Source organism: Artibeus jamaicensis, unplaced genomic scaffold (assembly GCF_021234435.1).
Source record: "Artibeus jamaicensis isolate MK-2021 breed Jamaican fruit bat unplaced genomic scaffold, CSHL_Jam_final scaffold_1031, whole genome shotgun sequence".
Classification (NCBI taxonomy): Eukaryota; Metazoa; Chordata; class Mammalia; order Chiroptera; family Phyllostomidae; genus Artibeus; species Artibeus jamaicensis.
Window position 1 is genome coordinate 9,576,327 of NW_026522026.1, and position 19,645 is coordinate 9,595,971.

The 19,645-nt window shown below is 36.2% G+C and overlaps 1 protein-coding gene across 1 annotated transcript in view; it reads left to right on the forward strand.

Annotated features, from left to right (window-relative positions):
• Positions 1-8,279: 8,279 nt before the first annotated feature.
• The window catches only part of LOC119056939 (ankyrin repeat domain-containing protein 26-like), a gene marked incomplete at its 3' end in the record, with an annotated part of 64,424 nt that continues 53,058 nt past the window's right edge, over positions 8,280-19,645 (forward strand). The window contains exons 1-4 of the mRNA XM_053655670.1: positions 8,280-8,696; positions 12,495-12,609; positions 12,769-12,942; positions 18,736-18,833. Of these exons, the coding sequence (XP_053511645.1) occupies positions 8,443-8,696; positions 12,495-12,609; positions 12,769-12,942; positions 18,736-18,833 (641 nt within the window). The remainder of the gene's footprint in view (positions 8,697-12,494; positions 12,610-12,768; positions 12,943-18,735; positions 18,834-19,645) is intronic.

A 19,645-nucleotide genomic window follows, 5' to 3' on the forward strand; every position in this document is an offset into this window, starting at 1 on the left:
GGAGCACTAAAATATATTTGAATAAGGGTTCTGTCTAAGGTAAATGCATGTAGGTAAGAGTAACCACATATAAGTGTAGGTCAGACAGGCAGGGTGGGAATGTCTTAGAGACTGTCTAGGACCGACATCCAAAACGAGACATAAGAGATTTTCAGTCTTAACAGAAGTAGGGGCAAGAGCTGTCCAAGGAACTTACAAAAGCATTCAGTGGAGAATGAGTTACATTCAAACCCAGAGAAGGCATGTATTAGACCATCATGGTAGCATTAGTGACTTAAGCATTTTCCTGCTCGTTTTCCTCTTCTCCGTGGGCATACATATACCAATCCAGAAGCCAGGATAACAAGGTCGAGAAGAAAAGAATATATCATTGGAGAAAACTGGAATTTTTAAAAATAGCTTATCCTGTCATTTCAACTACTATGAAAATCTATCTACTGTCCTACACAGGTATTAAACTAGTTTGTGAATGAATCTTGTATTCATTTTTGTTGCAATTTGTTCAAAATCATTTGTGAACATTTAATCAAAATGTTCAATTAAGGGAGTACTACAGTAACTGAAAGTTTTGAAGCCTTTAGCAAATTGCAATTATTAAAAATAAAGTGTACAAATAGGAAGACATTAAATTTATCACTAAAAAAGTGAAGAAGGAGATGAATAAATCAAACAAGGAGATCTAAAACACTGTACCTGATTTAATTTTGAAATGTGCTTTGTAATTTCTTAATTTTTGAGAAAAATGTTTGGATGAGCTTTTATTTTGGAAATAAATTTAATGTCTGTATTAAATTAAATGAAACTGAGAAGACATTATTTTTTAACATCTCTATTTGATTTGGCAAACATTCAAGATAATCAGAAATATAGACAATTTATTTGATGAGTTTTTGTTATAAAATATTTGCAAAGATCAATAATATAATGAAATAAAAAGATCAGTGATAACAAAAATATGTTAACTAATATTTAAATGCTAAATATTTAAATTTTTACATACATAAAAGCACAGGTAATAAACTTCAGATAGCAGAATGTTTCTGAGCTTATCAGAAACCTCACCAATGTAAAAAGAGTATTTTTTCAATAAAATATGGGTTACAGAGGAGTCTTTTAAAGCTGTCAAAACATTCATATTTAAGTAATGATAAAATGCAAACTTGAATATTAAAATTTTATGAACCTATTGAAAATAAAAAGAATATATTTGTAACTGGAGTCCCAGAAGGAGAGTAGAAAAACAATGTAGCAGAAAAACATCTGAAAGAATAAAGGCTAAAATATTTTCAAGTATAGTGGAGCATATCAAACAGGTCCTAAAGCTCAAAGATAACCTGAGAAAATTAAGTAGAAAACACATTATACATGACCACAGTGTAGTCAGATTGCTGAAAACCAATAATAAAGGGAAAAAATCTCACAAGTAGCTAGAGGAAAAAAGGCATATTCCATAAAGAAGAGCTTCTAATCAAAACATTGTGTCAGAAGACAATGGAATAACATTTTTAAAGTGCTGAAAGAAAATAACTGTCAACCCAGAACTCTATGTCCAGTCAAAATATTCTTAACAAAGGAAAAGAAAATAAAGGCAGTGTTTGGGCCATGTTCACTCATGAAATCACAGGGGAAAAGGAACTTACTTTGAAATAAATAGTGAATATTCATCATATAAAAATTTGTGAATATAGTTAAATTAGTATTTAAAAATGTGTAACATTAAAAGATTTCTTAGAAAAGAATAAAGGTTTAAATCAATGGCTTAACCTACCACCTTAAAAACCTCAAAAATAAAGATATTATTAAACTCAAAATAAAAAAGAAGGAATAAAAAGTAGAAATCATTGTCTATGTCTATGAGTCCTCATCTAGTGAGCTCTTTGGTTACTCTATTCCCTATGACATCCCATGACTATTCAGTAACTACCAATCTGTATTTTTTTAAATCCCCTCACCTTTTTCACCCATACCTCCAATACCCATCCCATCTGACAACCATCAAAATGTTCTCTGTATCTATGATTCTGTTTCTGTTCTGCTTATTTGTTTATTTTGTTTTTTAGATTCAATTTTGACAGATATGTACTTATTGACATTTTATTGTTGATATTTTTGATCTTCTTAAAGAAGACCCTTTAACATATCATATAATAATAGTTCAGTCACGAACTCTTTTAGCTTTTTCTTGTCTAGGAAGCTCTTTACCTGTCCTTAGACTCTAAATGATAGCTTTGCGGGGTAGAATCATCTTGATTATAAGTTCTTTCTTTTCATCACTTTGAATATTTCTTACCAATCCTTACTAGCCTGCAAGGTTTCTTTTGAGAAATCAGCTGACAGTTTTATGGGAGCTCCCCTCTAGGTAACTAACTAGTTGTCTCATGCTACTTTCAAGATTCTCTGTTTGTATTTAACCTTTGTCATTTTATCATGAGGAGTCTTGAAGTGGGCCTCCTTCAGTCCATCTTGTTTGGGACTCTCTCTGCTTCCTGGAGTGGTATGTCTATTTTCTTCAACAAGTTTGGGAAGTTTTCTTTCATAATTTTTCAAGTATGTTTTCAATTTCTTGCTCTTTCTCTTCTCCTTCTAGCATCCCTGTTATGTGGAAGTTGGTATGCTTGAAGTTGTCCTAGAGGCTGCTTATACCATCCTCATTTTGGGGGAGTCTTTTTTCTTCTTTCTGTTCTGATTGGTTGTTTTTGCTCCCTTATGTTAAAATCATTGATTTTATTCTCGGCTTCATCTACTCACTCTATTGTTGATTCCCTATAAATTATTGTCTATTACAACTAGTGTTTCCTTCATTTTGACTGGATATTTTTTTATCTTGTTGAGTTCCTCACTAATTTCCTTGAGCATCCTTATAACCAGTGTTTTGAACTCTTCATCTGATGGATTGCTTTTTTCCATTTTGTATAGTTCTTTTCCTGAGGCTTTTTTATGTTCTTTCATTTGGGCCATCTTTCTTTGTATTCTCATTTTGGCAGCCTCCCTATATTTGTTTTTATGTGTTAGGTAGAGCTACTATGTTTCCCAGGCTTGATAGAGTGGCTTAATGTAGTAAATGTCCTATAGGGTCCATGGCACAGCCTCCCCTTTTACCCGAGCTAGATGCTCAAGGTGTGCATACTTTGTGGGCTGTGTACACCCTTCTCTTGTAGTTGAACCTTCATTGCTATTGGCACTTCCAAGATCAACCACTGTCTAAGTTCTGTTTTGGGTCACACAGCACTAGCAACAAAGTGATCTGATGGCTGTTTTGTGCTGGGCTTGAAGATGCCCAGCTGAGGCCAAACTGTGAATGAAAGCAGGCTGTTGGTCCTGGGGCAAGTTGGCAAGAGGCATGGGCCTTGCTGAAGCCAGATGCAGCTTGTTTGAAAAAATTTAGGAAAATCTGAAGCATGGGCTAAGACAAAATATTCATATAGAAAAAACACTGCAAATAGCTTGGGTGGGCCTGAAAGCTGGGTGGGGTAGGGTCTCAGGGAATCACTAGAGTGGGACAAAGAGTGTGAACCAGGTTGATGGAGTCTCAGATATAAAAGCCTCCTGTTGGCCCTGTGGATGGAGAGCTCAGAAAAAAAAACCAATGGCTTCTGCCAGCACTTCTGTCTAGGAGAAACCTGCCTCCCAGCTCTCACCCTGATGCTAAAAAATTTAGTTCCTCCCCATGTGTTTATGATGCCTTTCAATCTGCTGCCCATGCACTGAAGCTCAGGGGGAGTGAGTCTGAGTAAGTCTGTGTGTGGACGCTTTAAGAGGAACTGCCTGGGATTCCAAGAGTTTCTGTCTTCCACAACCTCAATCCCTGCTAGTTTTTTACAGCCAGAAGTTTTTGATACTTACTTTCTGGTTCTGAAACACTGGGCAGGAGGGTCTGGTGTTATCTAGGACCTCTTGCTCTGAAGATATCCCTCCTGATTTTATTTTTTTTAAATAAAAGTTTTTATCTGCCACATGTGGGAATAGGGCCAGCCAGTTCCATGTTTCTGCCTCTCCTACCAGACTCAGTGTGGTTTCTTCTTTAATTCTACAGTTGCAGAACTCTCATTCAGGCCAATTTGTGATGGTTCTGAACAATGTTGTTCTATAGTTTAGTTGTAATTTTGAGGTGGTTGTGCTAGGAGGTGAGCCATGTTTACCTATGCCACCATCTTGACTAGAAGCCTCCAGAGGGCTTTTTGAAATAAATTGATAAATGCTTCTAAATTTAGCATCCTAAATGCAAAGAACCTAAAATAGCAACAAAAAAAAAAAAAAAAGTAAAAAAGAATAAGTTTAGACAACTTAACCTAATTTCAAGAACTAACATAAAGCTTCAATAATCAAGGCAGTGAGGTATTGGCATTAGTATAGACAAAGAGATTAATGAACACAAAGGAAACCACATATGAATTATCAATTGATTCTTTGATAGAGTTGCTCAAAGTTAACTCAAATTAATTAGTGAAAGGATAGTCTTTTCACTCATGAAACAACTGGATAACTTTTATGGAATGAAATTAACCTCTACATACTTTCAAACAAACACAGGTCAATGGATCACAGACTTCAAAGTGAAGCTTAAACTATTAGCTTTGAAAAGAAAACACAAATGACTATTTTTGTAATTTTGAAATTGGCAAACATTTCTTAAGAGAGGACAAAAAAAATTACTGACCTAAAAAGAAAAATGATAGATTAGATGTCAACACTTCAGTTTATTAAAATTCGACATTTAGAAAATGCATAGAAAATCTTCTGCCTGGGAGAACAAATAACACATTTCACTTTTACATAATCGTATAGGAAGTACAGTGAAAATAATGTTTCATTTATACTTTAACATGTAAAATACTTGAATTGCAAGCATAAATTTCTAAAGATGAAAAAAAGGAAAAACTGGAAAGTTACACTTTAAACTTTTTTTTTAATATTTTATTTATTTATTTTTCGAGAGGGGGAAGGGAAGGAGAGAGAGTGGGAGAGAAACATCAATGTATGGTTGCCTCTCATGCATCCCCTGCTGGGAACTGGCCTGCAACCCAGGCATGTGCCCTGACTGGGAATCGAACCTCGATACTCTGGTTCGCAGGCCCGCGCTCAATCCACTGAGCTATGCCAGCCAGGGCTTTACACTTTAAACTTGATTATATAGACCATAATAAAGATGACAATACTTCATAATTTAGTAAAGGTATTTTAACATAAGACTAAGTAATTTTTCTCAGGATTATTAAAATGACATTTAAAAAGGAGATTTTGAAGTCAAAAAACATGGCTTTGTTTTCAGTTTATTGACTTTTTTTTTTTTACTTTTCCAAAATTACATTTTAGTTTCGGTATTTTCTATTGAGTTCAGGTGTAATCATTAGATAACCATGTAACTTACAAAATGTTCCGTTTTTTCAGTACATTCTATGCGTTGGTCCATACAAAAACACTAGTGTCCAACAAATCTCTACAACTGACCTGGAGTCCTACCTCTTTGCAGTCTGGTAGTGTCTTTGACTCTTATTACAGAGTGCTTCAAAAAATGACACGCGGACAAAACCAAGGGGGCGGGTGGAAGCAAGGGAGGGAATTGGGTTTGGCTGGGGTTGGGGGAAGTGGTAAAGGGAAAATGCAAACAACTGTAATCAAACAGCAATGAAATAATTTAAATTAAAAAAAAGTCACAGTCCTCTCTTCAGATTTCACTACAGAGAGTCTTTACTGGTCTCACAGGTCATCCTGAGGAATACTAAGGAGACAATTAAGGTACAAATGATAATTTTCTAGTAGGGCTACTGTAGGAGGCAAATGCTTGGTGATCATAGTTGAAACCATTCACATAGGCCAAAACCATTTGGTCTAGTTGAGCTGGATATGACCAAAAGACTGTTGTTGTTGTTGTCTGTTTGCTTTATTAATTGTTTTTTCACCAGTAAAGATGTCTGTCCCTCAGCAGGAACCCTAGCACTCCCCAGAGCTATATGGGTACATTTTAGCAGCAATTAATACTGAAGGTTCACTCGGTTTTTCTGTTGCTAATTTCAAACAATTTATTATCAAATTATTCAATGGACAAAGAACAAAATGGCATTTAATGGCCTCTGAAGAATAACTGCCTAAATTAATACGTATGCATTAGTCTTGTAGAATATGGCTGACAAACCTTCAAATTTGGGGGGCACGTCTTTTATAGTGGTGGTTTCTGTTGCTTTTCATTTTGATTAGCTCTTCTAATCATTAAGAAATGCAATAGCAACCTGGTGATTTCTGGGTTAGCTGGTTTTGCACTAGCTTTTGTTGCACTAGCTGTTGTTGCGTTGACATGCAAAGATGCAACAGCTAGTTTTGCACTAGCTGTTGTTGTGGGCCTGTGCCTGCTCCTGTCTTCTTCACCCACAATACCAGGTAGAGGCCAATTGGAATTACTGGGTGAAGCACTACAGCAGAAGGAGTTTCTGTATACACTCACATAATTATGCCAGTTTCTATAGAGTAGAAACCAGCATATATTTTTGCCTTCCTAAAACATGGAATAAAGATGAAAAGACAGGAGTTGCTTATAGAGAAAGTAGGAAGCAGGGGAAAATGAGTATTTAGAATTTAAGTCTGTAAGATCTTAAAGGATATGGAACATGTGTGGAGCACAGGAGGCTTTATAATGATAAAGATGAAAAGATTATTACATAAAATAAGATGATTAGTTATAATATTAGATAATAGATGTGGGTAGGAAAGGCAAAAAACCCAGAATATTAAAAGAAAACAAAAAGATGAGATGTTCCTCTCAGCAAACTACTGAAAAGAATTAGCTACGGGATTAGAGGAAAAAATAGTTACATTATGTGTTGTTAAATTTTTTTTTAGCAATTATCTTACCCTCCAAGAAAACAAGCCACTGAATTGCTTGCATTTTATTGTCCTTGACTCTTTTTTTAATCTGTATCATGCTGTTCTTTAATATTACATCTTTTGGTGTAATCTTTGCTATCCAGTTCGCCTTTCCTAAGAACCTTACAAAAAAATGTCAACTATTATAAAATTATAGCTTAAATAAATTCTTCACACTGTCAAATAAATATACACATATAAAAACAATAATTACTTACAAATCATAATAAAAAATGTAACATCACAATAGAAAAATGAAAAATCCCCAGATATAAATATCAAAAATTGGGAGGATTTACATAAGGAAAAGTCTGACAAAAGGTAATTAAGGACATAAAATAAGAATTAAATAAATTGAGAGATATGGTATGTATTTGGATACGCTGATTCAAGAGATTGCTTTTCAGCTAAAATTAATACTCTACCTAATTAAAATAAAAATCTCACTGAGATTCATCTCAAATAATTTTGAAATAAGCATTGCCAGAAGAATACTTTAAAGAATAAGGAGGGGAAACGGGATTTTTAATAGATATTTAAATATATCTCACAAAGTTAAAATACTGTAGTACTTTTGTAAGTAGATCCTTCAATGGAATGGAACAGAAAACCCCAAAACAGGAAAAAATACGGTGAATTTAATGCAAAATAAAATTGTATTTTAAACTAGATGAGAAAATTTGTTTTGCCACATGTGAATAGCTATTTTTAAAAAAATAAAACAACCACACCATCCACAAAAAAAAAGTTCTTAAATGTTACACCATGCTTCAAAATAAATCTTACATTAATTAAAGATTCAATTGGGGCAAATAAAAGTAAAGAAAACGTAAATGTAAGGCTGGACCGGGGAGGAGAATTAAAATGCATGCGGAAATGTGCTTTCATTTCATCTGGAGAAGGTGATTTGTTTCTTATAAATTTGCACTTGCATACACATATTGAGATAACCTCTGAAACCATGAAAAAAACATCTTCCCGTTGTTGCATCTGCCAAATTCCTTGGAGATTGGCTGGGACCCATAGGGATGTGGAAGAGAAATAAAGTAAGGAACACGAAGACAGATTTTTTTAGAGGAGCTTTCTGGGCTGCAGACCTTCAGCACCCTAAAGTTCCACACCCTTCTAGCTCCAGACATAAGCAAAGACAGCTTTCCCACTGGGGCGATTACAACTTCCGAAGACTTATCCAAACACTTCCGACTCCCAGTAACATATGAATGGAACCCACAGTACCCACAAGGAACCGCACAGATTTTAGAACGTCCAGACTTTACACATGCGCTCTAGGTATCTTTGGCCGCAGGGGTTTTGTGCGCATGCTCAAAGACTCTAGCTCTGAGGGGCGCACGCGCAGTTGACTTCGTCGGCGGTTTGGGGCGGGGCGGGGCAGGGCGGGGCGAGGGGGGTGGGTAGTTGCTTGGTTACAGTAATTCCGGGCTGCAGGATTCTAAACCTTGGTACTGCTTGGCTGGCATGGTGGAGCAAGCGGCCGTTGACTTATCAGAAGCGATAATGGGCTCAGGAGGCGGTGAAAAGCTGAGGGGCAGGTGAGGCTTCTCTGAAGCCCTTAGGCGATCTGAGATGAAGAAGATTTTTGGCTTCGGGAGTAGGAAGGGCGTGTCGCCCTTGGGCTTCTCTAGGAGTCCGGGGAGCAACAGCATGGGGGATTGGCGTAAGAGTAGTAGTAATCGAGTCATCTCTCCGCACGAGTACCACATCCAAGACAAAGATTTGGGGAAGATCCACAAAGCTGCCACGGTGGGCAACGTAGCAAAAGTGAAGCAGATTCTATTGCTCCGGATAAATGGCGTGAATGACACAGACAAGATGAACAGGTAATAGGGACTGCGAGGCCTGCGGCCAGGGCCGGGAGTCAACTGGGAGGAAGTGTGGTGAACCTGGGAGAAGCGCTCACTTGCCCGGACTCAGCCAGGTGGAGCTCAACCCTCCTGTCACTGAGGGCCGCTGGGCTGTGGGGTCCAGCGCTCAGGACACCTTTATGAGAAGCAAAATCAAAAACTTAAAAGGACAGCTAGATCAGGAGTGGAAACATAGAAATGAAGATCTCAAGGAGGGTTAGCAACAGGGGAGTGGGAGGAGGAGAAGGGGGGAGAAGGTACAGAAAATAAGTAGCATAGACAGTAGATAGAAAATAGATGGGGGGGGCAAGAATAGCATGGGAAATATAGAATCTAAAGGACTTGAGACACATGGTCATAAACTAAAGGGGGGTAATGGTGGGGATGGGGGGTAGGGTGGAGGGGAATGAAGGGGGGAATAGAACAACTGTAACAGCATAATCAATAAAAAAATTAAAAAAAAACAACTTAAAGACCAACTCATAATTCCTCTTAAAAGAACACCTTAAGTATATACAGCGTTCTATATTTGATGTTCACATTTTTATACAGTAATAGTGCTGTATATTATGGAAAATTGCCTAATAGATATAATTTCCATAGTAGATAACTTCTGGGCTAAAAATTCTCAGATAAAATCAATATCCACTTTATATCAGTGTACACCGATGTATATATGTCCTTCATTGAGGGACCACAGAAGGGAATTTTAAAGTTGGAAGATGGCTTGTGGTCTTAAATAGGGACAATCGTTTTCTCAAAATGTGTCCTTTTCTTATAATGGTCAGTTTTAAATAAAGTAAATAAAAATATGGTTTAAACATTTTTGTGTACACATGCTGTCTGTCTTTGGTTGTGATGAAATTAAGAAAATTATTAAGATGTAAAGATGTAAAAATTATTAAGATGTAAAGAAAATTATTAAGATGTAAAGATTTCATTAAGACTTCTTTAAGATGATTTGCCCTTCTACATATCAACACGTGCTATTAATTTCCACAAATTATTTTCATACTAATAGCTGAAAAGAAAGAAAGAATTGGAACAGAATAGAAATGTCCAAATAGATGTAAGACTTTAGGACATGGTACTGGTGACATTTTACATTCTTAGAAAAAGACAAATTATTCATAAATGGAGAAATAACTGTTAAGTATTGGAGAAAACTAGCTAGATGTTAATCTCACAAAAAATAAGTTCTAGATGGAATGTAGATTAAAAATTTCAAATTAAAAAATGCAAAAATTATTAGAAACACAAATGCCTATATATATATATATATATATATATATATATATAGGCATTTGTGCCTATATATATAAAAATATATATATTTTGACAAAGACGTCAAAAGTAAGATTTTTGGAGATTGGTTGAGCAATATAAAAAATTAAAACTCTGTCTTTCAGAAATCAATATTAACAAAATAAAGGAAAATACTTGCAAAATATTTACAACATATGCATATCAGAGAAAAATATATCTTTGTTTTACATGGAAGACTTTGAAATCAACAAGAAAAAGAGCTCTAATTTGAAATTAGATAAAATACTTTCAGCATATCTACAAGTGACCAATGGACATAGGAAAAAATATTTAGTGTTACTGGTAAGAAGAGGAATTTACATTAAAAGAGTAGTGAAATGCCATTTTCCATCCACAGTTGGCGAAGGTGACCATCAATGGTCCTTACACTGCTGCTTAAAGTTTAAGTTGCATTTGTGTTTTCAAATAGGCAATTTGTTTATAAGGACCACCTTTAAATATATATTATTTTTTACCCATTAATTCTACTTACACTAAAATATCTTTAAGAAATTAACTAGATAAATTACATACAATTTGTTTTTTTCAGCACTGCTTGAAATAACTCATATAAATGGATTTTGTTAAAATATTGCAGTGCATTGATAGAATGGAATAATATGCCACCATTGAAGGTGGTATAGGTAATAGAAGTACATTGACATGCAAAGATGCACTTTGGCAGATCAGAAAGGGAGACAAAAATCAGTTTGATTATACAAACACACAGACTATGCTCTTATGTGAACAGAAATTATGTGCAAAATACAAAATTTCTAAGCATTTGTATTATAAGTGAAAATTTCTCTTTTTAAAAAATCTGATTTCTACAATGAACATGTACAGACATTCTAGTAAAATTTATTAGGAATGAAATAATCTCGGGGAAGAGCAGGAATATGAATCTTGCACAGGTAAAAATAATTTCTTACTTGCTGTGGTTTTTAGTGTTTTTGAGGATTGGTATGTTTTAACAATTTTTAGCATCTTCCCAAGTAAAGGGAATCTTTATCTGTCCCTGTAGAATGTATGTATATGTTTAATGGTATGCGTATTGTTTTTATTTAGTGTAACTTTATTATGTGTAGTATGTAAATGATTATAGATTAATCATTCTAGTTGTATTCTTATAAAAATAAAAAATCAGAAATAGCAAATCTAAGTGATTATTAATACTGCAGAGGTTTTGCTTTACTTTATAAAAGTTTTCTTTAAAAATTTTGAACTCTCAACTATATTTCCCCATTCTTTTAATTTATTTATTCATGAAATATAACCTTGATACCTATGTAGCAGATATATTCTACTCAGGACCCTTTCAGTCTATCCTCAGGCCCTTTTCATCGTAAAAACTTCATGTAACTCCATATTAGCAAAATGAGAAATTATAAATTGAAGTATTAGGACTACAGTTGAAGCTTTTTCTCCATACTTTCAAACAAAAGTATTTCTGAAGGTAGGAAATTGTAAAAGATAACCTTTAATTCCCCTATTAAAATGGATAACTGTTAAATACTAATGATGATGACTGGGAATATCTAATTTCCATGCAATCTGTATTGAGTAAAATGTGCCATCCTATTCACTTGAATTCTGAGTTTCCTCTGGCTTAAAGTTTCTTGAAAATCAAAGTAAAAGTTACTTTAAAAAAAATTATTTTCTTGTTTTGTCTTTTTCTCGTGCTTTTACGAACTAAAAGTGATTTACATGCCAACCATCTGACTAGAACTGCAAAAGATCTGTTGTACTTAACATTGTTTCACTTAAAGTAAGGCACTGTGGATGGTATGATGCCTAGTATTTTATGTACCAATAGGATTTTAAAATGCTGCCATTATCATTGTAAGACATCCTGATTTATAAATTGTATTTATAAAATTTTTTAAAAATTATTTATAAAATATGAGAAAATAAGCATCTTAGAGTCATTGAAATGCAGTGTACCTTTTAATTCTCAAAACGTACTTGCAAAGGAGGTATAATGTTATCATATTACTTAGTTGAATGTCTTTGTAAAGTTGTAGTAATAGTAATAGTAGTAGTAATAGTAATAATATAATCTAACAATTATTGAGAGTTCTTTGGTTCTAGGTACTGCATAGTGAACACTGCATAACTTCTCATTTTAGCGAACAATGGTGTTCTCTGAGATGACTATTTTTATCCCCATTTTGTTGATAAGGAAATTGAGGCATGGAGAGGTTAAGCGATAGCTAAGGCATGGCAGACTTAAAATAAGAACAGACCAAAGTTGAACTCAGTCCCAGGCAATGCTCCCTCTATTCAGATAGACTGCTCCTTTGTTAATGTGGTAAGTAACAAGATTTAATAAATATTGTACTGTCTCCAGAAGAGAACTATTTGTTTTGAGGACATAGGGATAACTTTTAATATTTACGATTACATGAATAATTGTATGTTTTGAGATAATGCACTTTAGGTTCCTAGAAATTTCTCTCACTTTCACAGGACTGCCCTACATTTGGCCTGTGCCAATGGCCACGCTGGAGTGGTCACTCTCCTAGTTGACAGAAAATGCCTGTTGAACCTCGGTGACAGTGAAAACAGGACAGCTCTGATTAAGGTATGTAGTAGCCAACTATGTCAGCATGAGAGGATTTGATTTCTTTACTAGATAAAAATTAACTTATCTTATTTAACTATAAGTTTTTGGTGAAACTTGTGGAATGTTTACTTTGAATTCTCAGAATTTATAGTCTCTTTCTTGGCATAATACTGACAGGCTGTACAATGCCAGCAAGAGGAATGTGCAACAATTCTGCTAGACCATGGTGCCGACCCCAATATAATGGACATCGATGGCAACACTGCTCTCCACCATGCTGTCCTCGGTCAAAATACAGCTATAGTAGCAAAGCTGCTTGCACACAAGGCAAATGTTGAAGCAAGAAACAAGGTATAGATCAACCAACTTTATTTACAAAGTATTTGAAATACATGTTTTTATTTTAGCCATAAGCATTTTCTTTCTCATTTTATATATATATATATATATATATATATACACACACACACACACACACACACACACACACACACACACACACTGAATACAATATAGCAGGCCCTGTTACTATGGAAACAACTCCAAAGCCAGGTCAGGCAGGGCTGGAGAAATGCAGTGTCCACAGAAAGGGCAAAGCTCTGTCTCCAGCTACCCTTCACCCCAGAAGGAAAAGCTTCCTGTTGGTGCCTGGGAGTGGGTGATAGGCTCAGAGCCCACAGAGGACTGAATGCCTGTGGGGAGTGAAGTGAGGGTGGGGGCTGACTACTGTGCAGGCAGGGGCTTAGGAAACTGATGGTGGTGGGGATGGGTGGGAGGAGGAGGCCCAGTACCCAGCAGGGGGAGCTGGGTGAGTGCCAGGGGGAAGGGGGAGTAGAAGTGCACAGGCTCTGAACACTTCGGGACCCCACAGTTCTGAGTTATGGCAAAAGAGTCAGGTCATATCTTAACTTTAGCAAAGTCATCTGCTTGTGCTCATAGCCACTCTGCCAGCCATGGACCTCCTTGGGGTTTTCCATGTCAGAGTGTAGCTTCTGCTCAGCCTCGCGTAGCTCCTCAGAAGGGTTGTCATTGTACACGGGGCACAGGTGATGGCAAAGCGGTTCACTTGCTTTTTCTCCTGGGTGTATATCGCCTCTTGCCACTGTAACCCTGACAGGAACAGCCTCAGTTGACACAGGTAGGGTCAGTTTTACATATTTGGAAGCTCAAGCATTCTCTGAATGAAAATATTTTGAAGTCACTTAATTGTCTAAGAACTCATTTTACATAATGATACTTCTAAAGAATCAGTAGAGGATATAGCTCTCTTTGATGCCCTTATGACATATATTTGTGAAAACACAATTTATGAGAGGCATAACTTTTAAAAATATTTTTTCACCTGAGTTTTTTTTTCTAAATAATGTAAAACAACCTAGGAAAGCAAAATATGCCATAGAAATAGGCTTTATCTTAAAACTCAAAACAAAGCATTTTAGAATATAATATAAATCTTGCTGCTATTGACAAGTTTCTATATTATAAAAAAGTGACTTATATAAAAAGTGATTTAGCCTGGCTGGTGTAGCTCAATGGATTGAGCACAGGCCTGCGAACCAGAGTATCACGGTTCAATTCCCAGTCAGGGCACATGCCTGGGTTGCAGGCCAGTTCCCAGTGGGGGACCCATGAGAGGCAACCACACATTGATATTTCTCTCCCTCTCTCCTTCCCTTCCCCTCTAAAAATAAATGAACAAAATCTTTTTTAAAAAGTGATTTATATAAAAAGTGATTTATTTCTCATTGACCAAAGCCTATAAGGGGAAAAGGAAAGGAACAGAGCAATTAGAAATATGCAGGCCAATTTGGAAACGTGGCAATTGAGGGGAAATAGTCAGAAGAGTGGTTTGGGGTTTTTTGTTAGTTTGGTTGTGGTTTTTCCTTTCCTTTCAGTTTGTAGTTTAGGTAAGATGCTCTTCAGGTTTCAGGGACAAGAATTGTTAGCTTTAGGAGAAAGCATCCGTGAGTTGTAAACTTACCTGGAGATCAACCTGAGGAGGCTCTGAGGTGGCCAGATTGACAGTGAACAGTGGTCATTAAGTGGGAAACAAGAGGAAAGGACAGGTAATTAACTGAGATATTATCCTGTTCTGGCGGCAACAGCCACTTAGATAAGAGTCTGAACTCTGCTTTTAAATCTAGAAGGTCTGGATGGGACGTAAGGAGTTTATAAGTAATGAAATCAAGTTGCATGTTGAGTGTATTCATCCCTTTTTGACCCCTACCCATGAAATTAAATACAGTTTTGGTAAGTTACTCACGTTTCTTACACTTTTATTTAGCCTTGTCTTCAAATGACAGAGTTATGGCTACACAGGTGAGAGACAAGACTAAATAAAGTAACTGCACTAGTTCTCAACTTGAAGTGTGCTGGTGAATCAGTCACCTGAGGAACTTCAAAAAGTTCATAAGCCTAGGCTCTTCCCTAAAGATTTCGATTGAGTAAATCTAATGCCTGGATGTGTGTATTTAATTTCCTTAAGATTCTGATACAACACTTGGTAAAGAACCACTGAATGGATAAGTATAATGTATAATCTCACAGATCCCACAAACTTAAGAAATCTCTAGAAGAGCTGGAATTTGATTGGTGATACTTCCTTTAACTCTTTCCAGTCCAGCATTATTGGCCTGGCTTTCAACTGTTTCTACCTCTTCACTTGAGAAGTTACACGGAACATTACTGGCAATTTCTCCTGGCTTAAAGAACACCTTTTTTCTTTCAACCATCAGTCAGTCCATTCACTGACACTCGGAGTCTTTAGAAACTTGCTTACAGGTCATCTGTTATTTAGTAGAATCTGACCCTTTAGAAATTTTGCATCCTTTGTTCGCCTTTAGGTCCTTAGATCAGCAAATGTTTGCTACAAGCAGGATTTTCCTGCAATAATATTGTCTTGAGCCATCTTTTTAGTTGAACCTGTGTGGCAGACTTTGTCGGTGCATCTGTTAAGTTCATAGAGCCCTGGCCTAATCAGGATGGCAGTTTTAAACATCTAAACCATGAATTTAGCAACAGTAAAGGCGAGAATTGTTTTAATAATTTAGTTTCAGCAGTCCTGTGAAATAATTATCTATTTGATTAACAATCTGGGAGAAATAAATACAAATCAATTGTAGTATTAATAAGTATTAGCAAAATTTTTGTCATGGATATTATTAGTCTAAATAATGATTTTTTATCACATATGGGGCCCACAATATTGATAAAACATATGATACTAATGAAAGGAATGGTTTTAAACAGAAAAATTTGCTTTATACACAACCATTTAAAAACACAGCAAATATAAAACCATAAGTGGGCTCTAGACTGAATGCGGGCCCTGGATATATTTAGTTTGCACCCATCAATTGACTCAACCTTTAAAATTTAGGAGGCTCGTGTGGAAGTCTGGATTGCAAGCTTTCTCTTCAAGAAGCAAATCTGGCATCCCATTGGCACCCCATAAGCCCCTCCTGCTGTTTGCTCTGCTGTGCCCAGGCTGCCCCTCATGGGAGACGTGGGTTCTCCAGTTTGCTGCCATCCCCACCTAGATTCTGCACTTACTTGGGTCACCTGCTTTGCCTCTGTAAGCACTTGATTCACAATTTCTGTTTTATAATATATTTTATTAAAGACTTCATGATCTTAAAGACCACCTATACTCATTTATAACTATTTTACGTTAATCTTCTAAGAATGGGACTGAATTTTTCAAGTTAAGAGTGTATGTTGTTGTTTTTTAAAAAACCTTTTTCTTTATACATCCTCTAAAAAATCCTATTCTTGTTACCAGAGCAGGTGTGCCTCAGGCTGGCCTGTTCTGTGTAGTTCTTGACTTCATCTAGGAAAGATTTTACAACATGAGTCCAAGTGACTTTGAGAGTATGTTTATTAAAGCTGGGGACAGTGAAACAAAGGAAGTACTTAGAGGAGAAGAAGCAGCAGGAGAGAGCCCAGGTGGTGCTCTGCCTGCTTTAGCTCCCCAGAGCCAAAGCAGTCAGAGAAAAAAAGGGACTTGGAGACTGGCCCAGGGGACAAGCCTGGGGCAAAGTGCCCCTGCCCACTGCTCCCCTGGCTGCAAGTCCTGTTCAAACCTTTAGAGTTTAGGAAGAAGTAGAACGTTCATGCCCGAAAAGGGGCATGGGCGTGCTCTCCAGTGAGCCCCCACTGAGTCTGTCCTGAGGGCTTTTCATCTTTCTTTTTATGCTGGCAAGAGTCTTAGGGGAGGGTTTCAGAAGGCTATTCATTAACTCTCCAGATGCATTTTTAATATGCTGATGACATCAAAATGAATTTATAGAGGGGTTTGGGATTATTCTTTGGTCTACTATACTGTTTTACTTTTATTTTGGGTCTGTCTGGCTTTTAGTGGGGATTTTGTTAACTGTTCCCCTGACTTCACCTGTCCTTGGGTTTAGCTGGCACAAATGGCATTAACTGGTCCTCTGTTCTCTATTTCCCAGGCCAGGGTGGTTTCAGCCATGTATTCTCTGGTTAGGGAAGAGGAGTATAAACCATTTACTCTCAAGTGTCCTTGGTTAGGGGAAATAAGGTCTTTCGATTCACCAGCTTGTTGTAAATTGTTGAGATTATTTGGCCTTGTTTAATTCTCTTGTCTCAGTTTCTCCATTCCACTTGCCCTGGAATTTTCCCTTAGTGTCTTACTCTCCTAGTAAGACTCTCCCAGTGTCACATCCTCATTGGAATGTCTGTGAATTTTAGGAGGAAGTTAATCATGGTTAGAGTCGAATAGGGTGTGCCTATTCCAGATAACATTATATCTTTCTCCTCAGCATTGTTACTCAGAAATGCAAGTGATTTAGTGGCTTTCATTGCACTGAAAATAATTTGTATAGATCAGTGTTAAAGTTATTAAGTAATTATTTTTTTTATTTTTGACTTTTGCCACAAGTACAAAATAATTTTAAGGGCAATTGAAATGAAATCAGAATAAAAATAATATTTTAAAAGTACATATTCATTAGGGTCCCAGGATTTTTAACATAATTGAGAATGTATCATTTCATATTGAGCTTTCTAACAGCTGGATGAAAGTTATAACCTCACACTGTAAGAAAACCCACACACCATTTAGTAGTAAGCAATCAGAGTTTGTCTGAAGCCTAGCTCTTCTGATTTAGAGTCCATTGTTTTTGAAACCCTTGTGGAGCAGGGGTGACTGATGTTGACATTTGGGGTCCTCAGCTTTGGTAAGAGAGAGTCAAGCAAGTGTGTATAACCTGCAGAAACCCTTCACCTTTGTTGAAAAGCTCTCACAACTGTATCTTTGAAACTCTGTAAATTACAAATGTTAATATTTGCCGCAGGAAACTTGACAAATCAAGATTAAGCAAAATTAAACATTTCTTTAGTACTGGGCATACAATGCCCAGACTTGTAATATTTCTTAAACACAAGTCATCTTCCTGGATTATTTTTCTTTTGGGGCATGTACTTTGAGTAAAGTATGTATTCTTAAAAATATAATTTAAGAAACTCTAATCATTTTGTTTATTTCAATAAGAATACTAAAAGCATTTAGTACTAGGTTTTATAGTTTGGAGATACAGAGATCATAAAACATCTTCAGCCCTTAAGAAGCACTTGGGGAGTAATAAACTAATGACAGTACACCACAACGGATACTGTGAGAGGAACAAAGATTCTTGGAACCAGTACCGTAAATGTTTGAAGTGAGTCCTGGAGAATGGTTTTGCAATTAATCTACTGGAGAGGGAGTGGAGGGCATTTTAAAGACAAGGAGCAGCTGGTGACAGCACAGGGTGTGAAAAGTAAAGGGCTGCTTTTTTTCTATTTAAAATGTTTTATTTATTTGCTTTTAGAGAGAGGGGAAGAGAGGGCGGGAAACATTGACAAGAGAAACATCAATCTGTTGCCTCTCATATGTGCCCTGACTGGGGACCATACCCACAACCCAGGCATGTGCTCTGATCAGGAATTTAACCAGCGACCTTTCTCTTTGTGGGACGATACCCAATCAACTGAGTCACACTGGTCAGGGTGGAAGAGGCTACTTCTATTTACTTCCTATGTTATATGTTTAAGTTCAGAGGATCTTTTATACAGTTTAAAATTTAGTTTGGGTATATTGGTATATTGTTTTATAAATGATAAATTATTCTTGCTGCTTTACAGGATGACCTCACACCACTGTCACTTGCTATTAGTGAAACCAAAGAAAAAATGGTGGAATTTTTAGTAAACAGAGGTGCAAAAGTCGATCAGTTGGAAAGGTACAGTTGTTTGTTTTTTAAAAATTTTAGTATTGTTTTTGAGTGGAACAATCACTCAAGTCAGAAAGATTACATTAGTAAGATGATTAACTTATATAGAAAAAATAGCAAAGCATAATCAATTAGCTAGAAAAGCAATTATTCTGACTGGGCAACTGGAAGAAGAGTATACCACAGGTTTCATACTCATTTATAATATTGACTCATTTGCAATCTGATTACTTTGGTCATATGATCTTATATTAGCTAGAGAGGTTTCATATTTTATGTTGTATGGACTTTGTTAGTTTAATTTTATGGTATGATATTGGACTTAATCTTCCTTATAGTTTTTTTAAAAAATGTATTCTATTGATGATGTTATTACAGTTGTGCCATTTTCCCCCTTCATTTCCCTCTGCCTTGTACCCCCATCCGACCATCATTCCCCCACCTTAGTGCATGTCCATGTGTCATACATATAAGTTCTTTGGCTTCTCCATTTCCCATACTATTCTTAACCTTCCCTTGTCTATCTTATACCTACCATTTATGCTACTTATTCCCTGTACCTTCTGCCCCATTCTCCCCCAATCCCCTCCCCACTGATAACCCTCTATGTGATCTCCATTTCCATGTATCTGTTCCTGTTCTAGTTGTTTGCTTAGTTTGTTTTTGTTTTTTTAGATTCGGTTGTTGATATTTGTGCGTTTATTGTCACTTTACTGTTCATAATTTTGATCATCTTCTTTTTCTTAGATAAGTCCCTTTAACATTTCATAAAATGAGAGTTTGGTGAAGATAAACTCCTTTAACTTGACCTTATCTGGGAA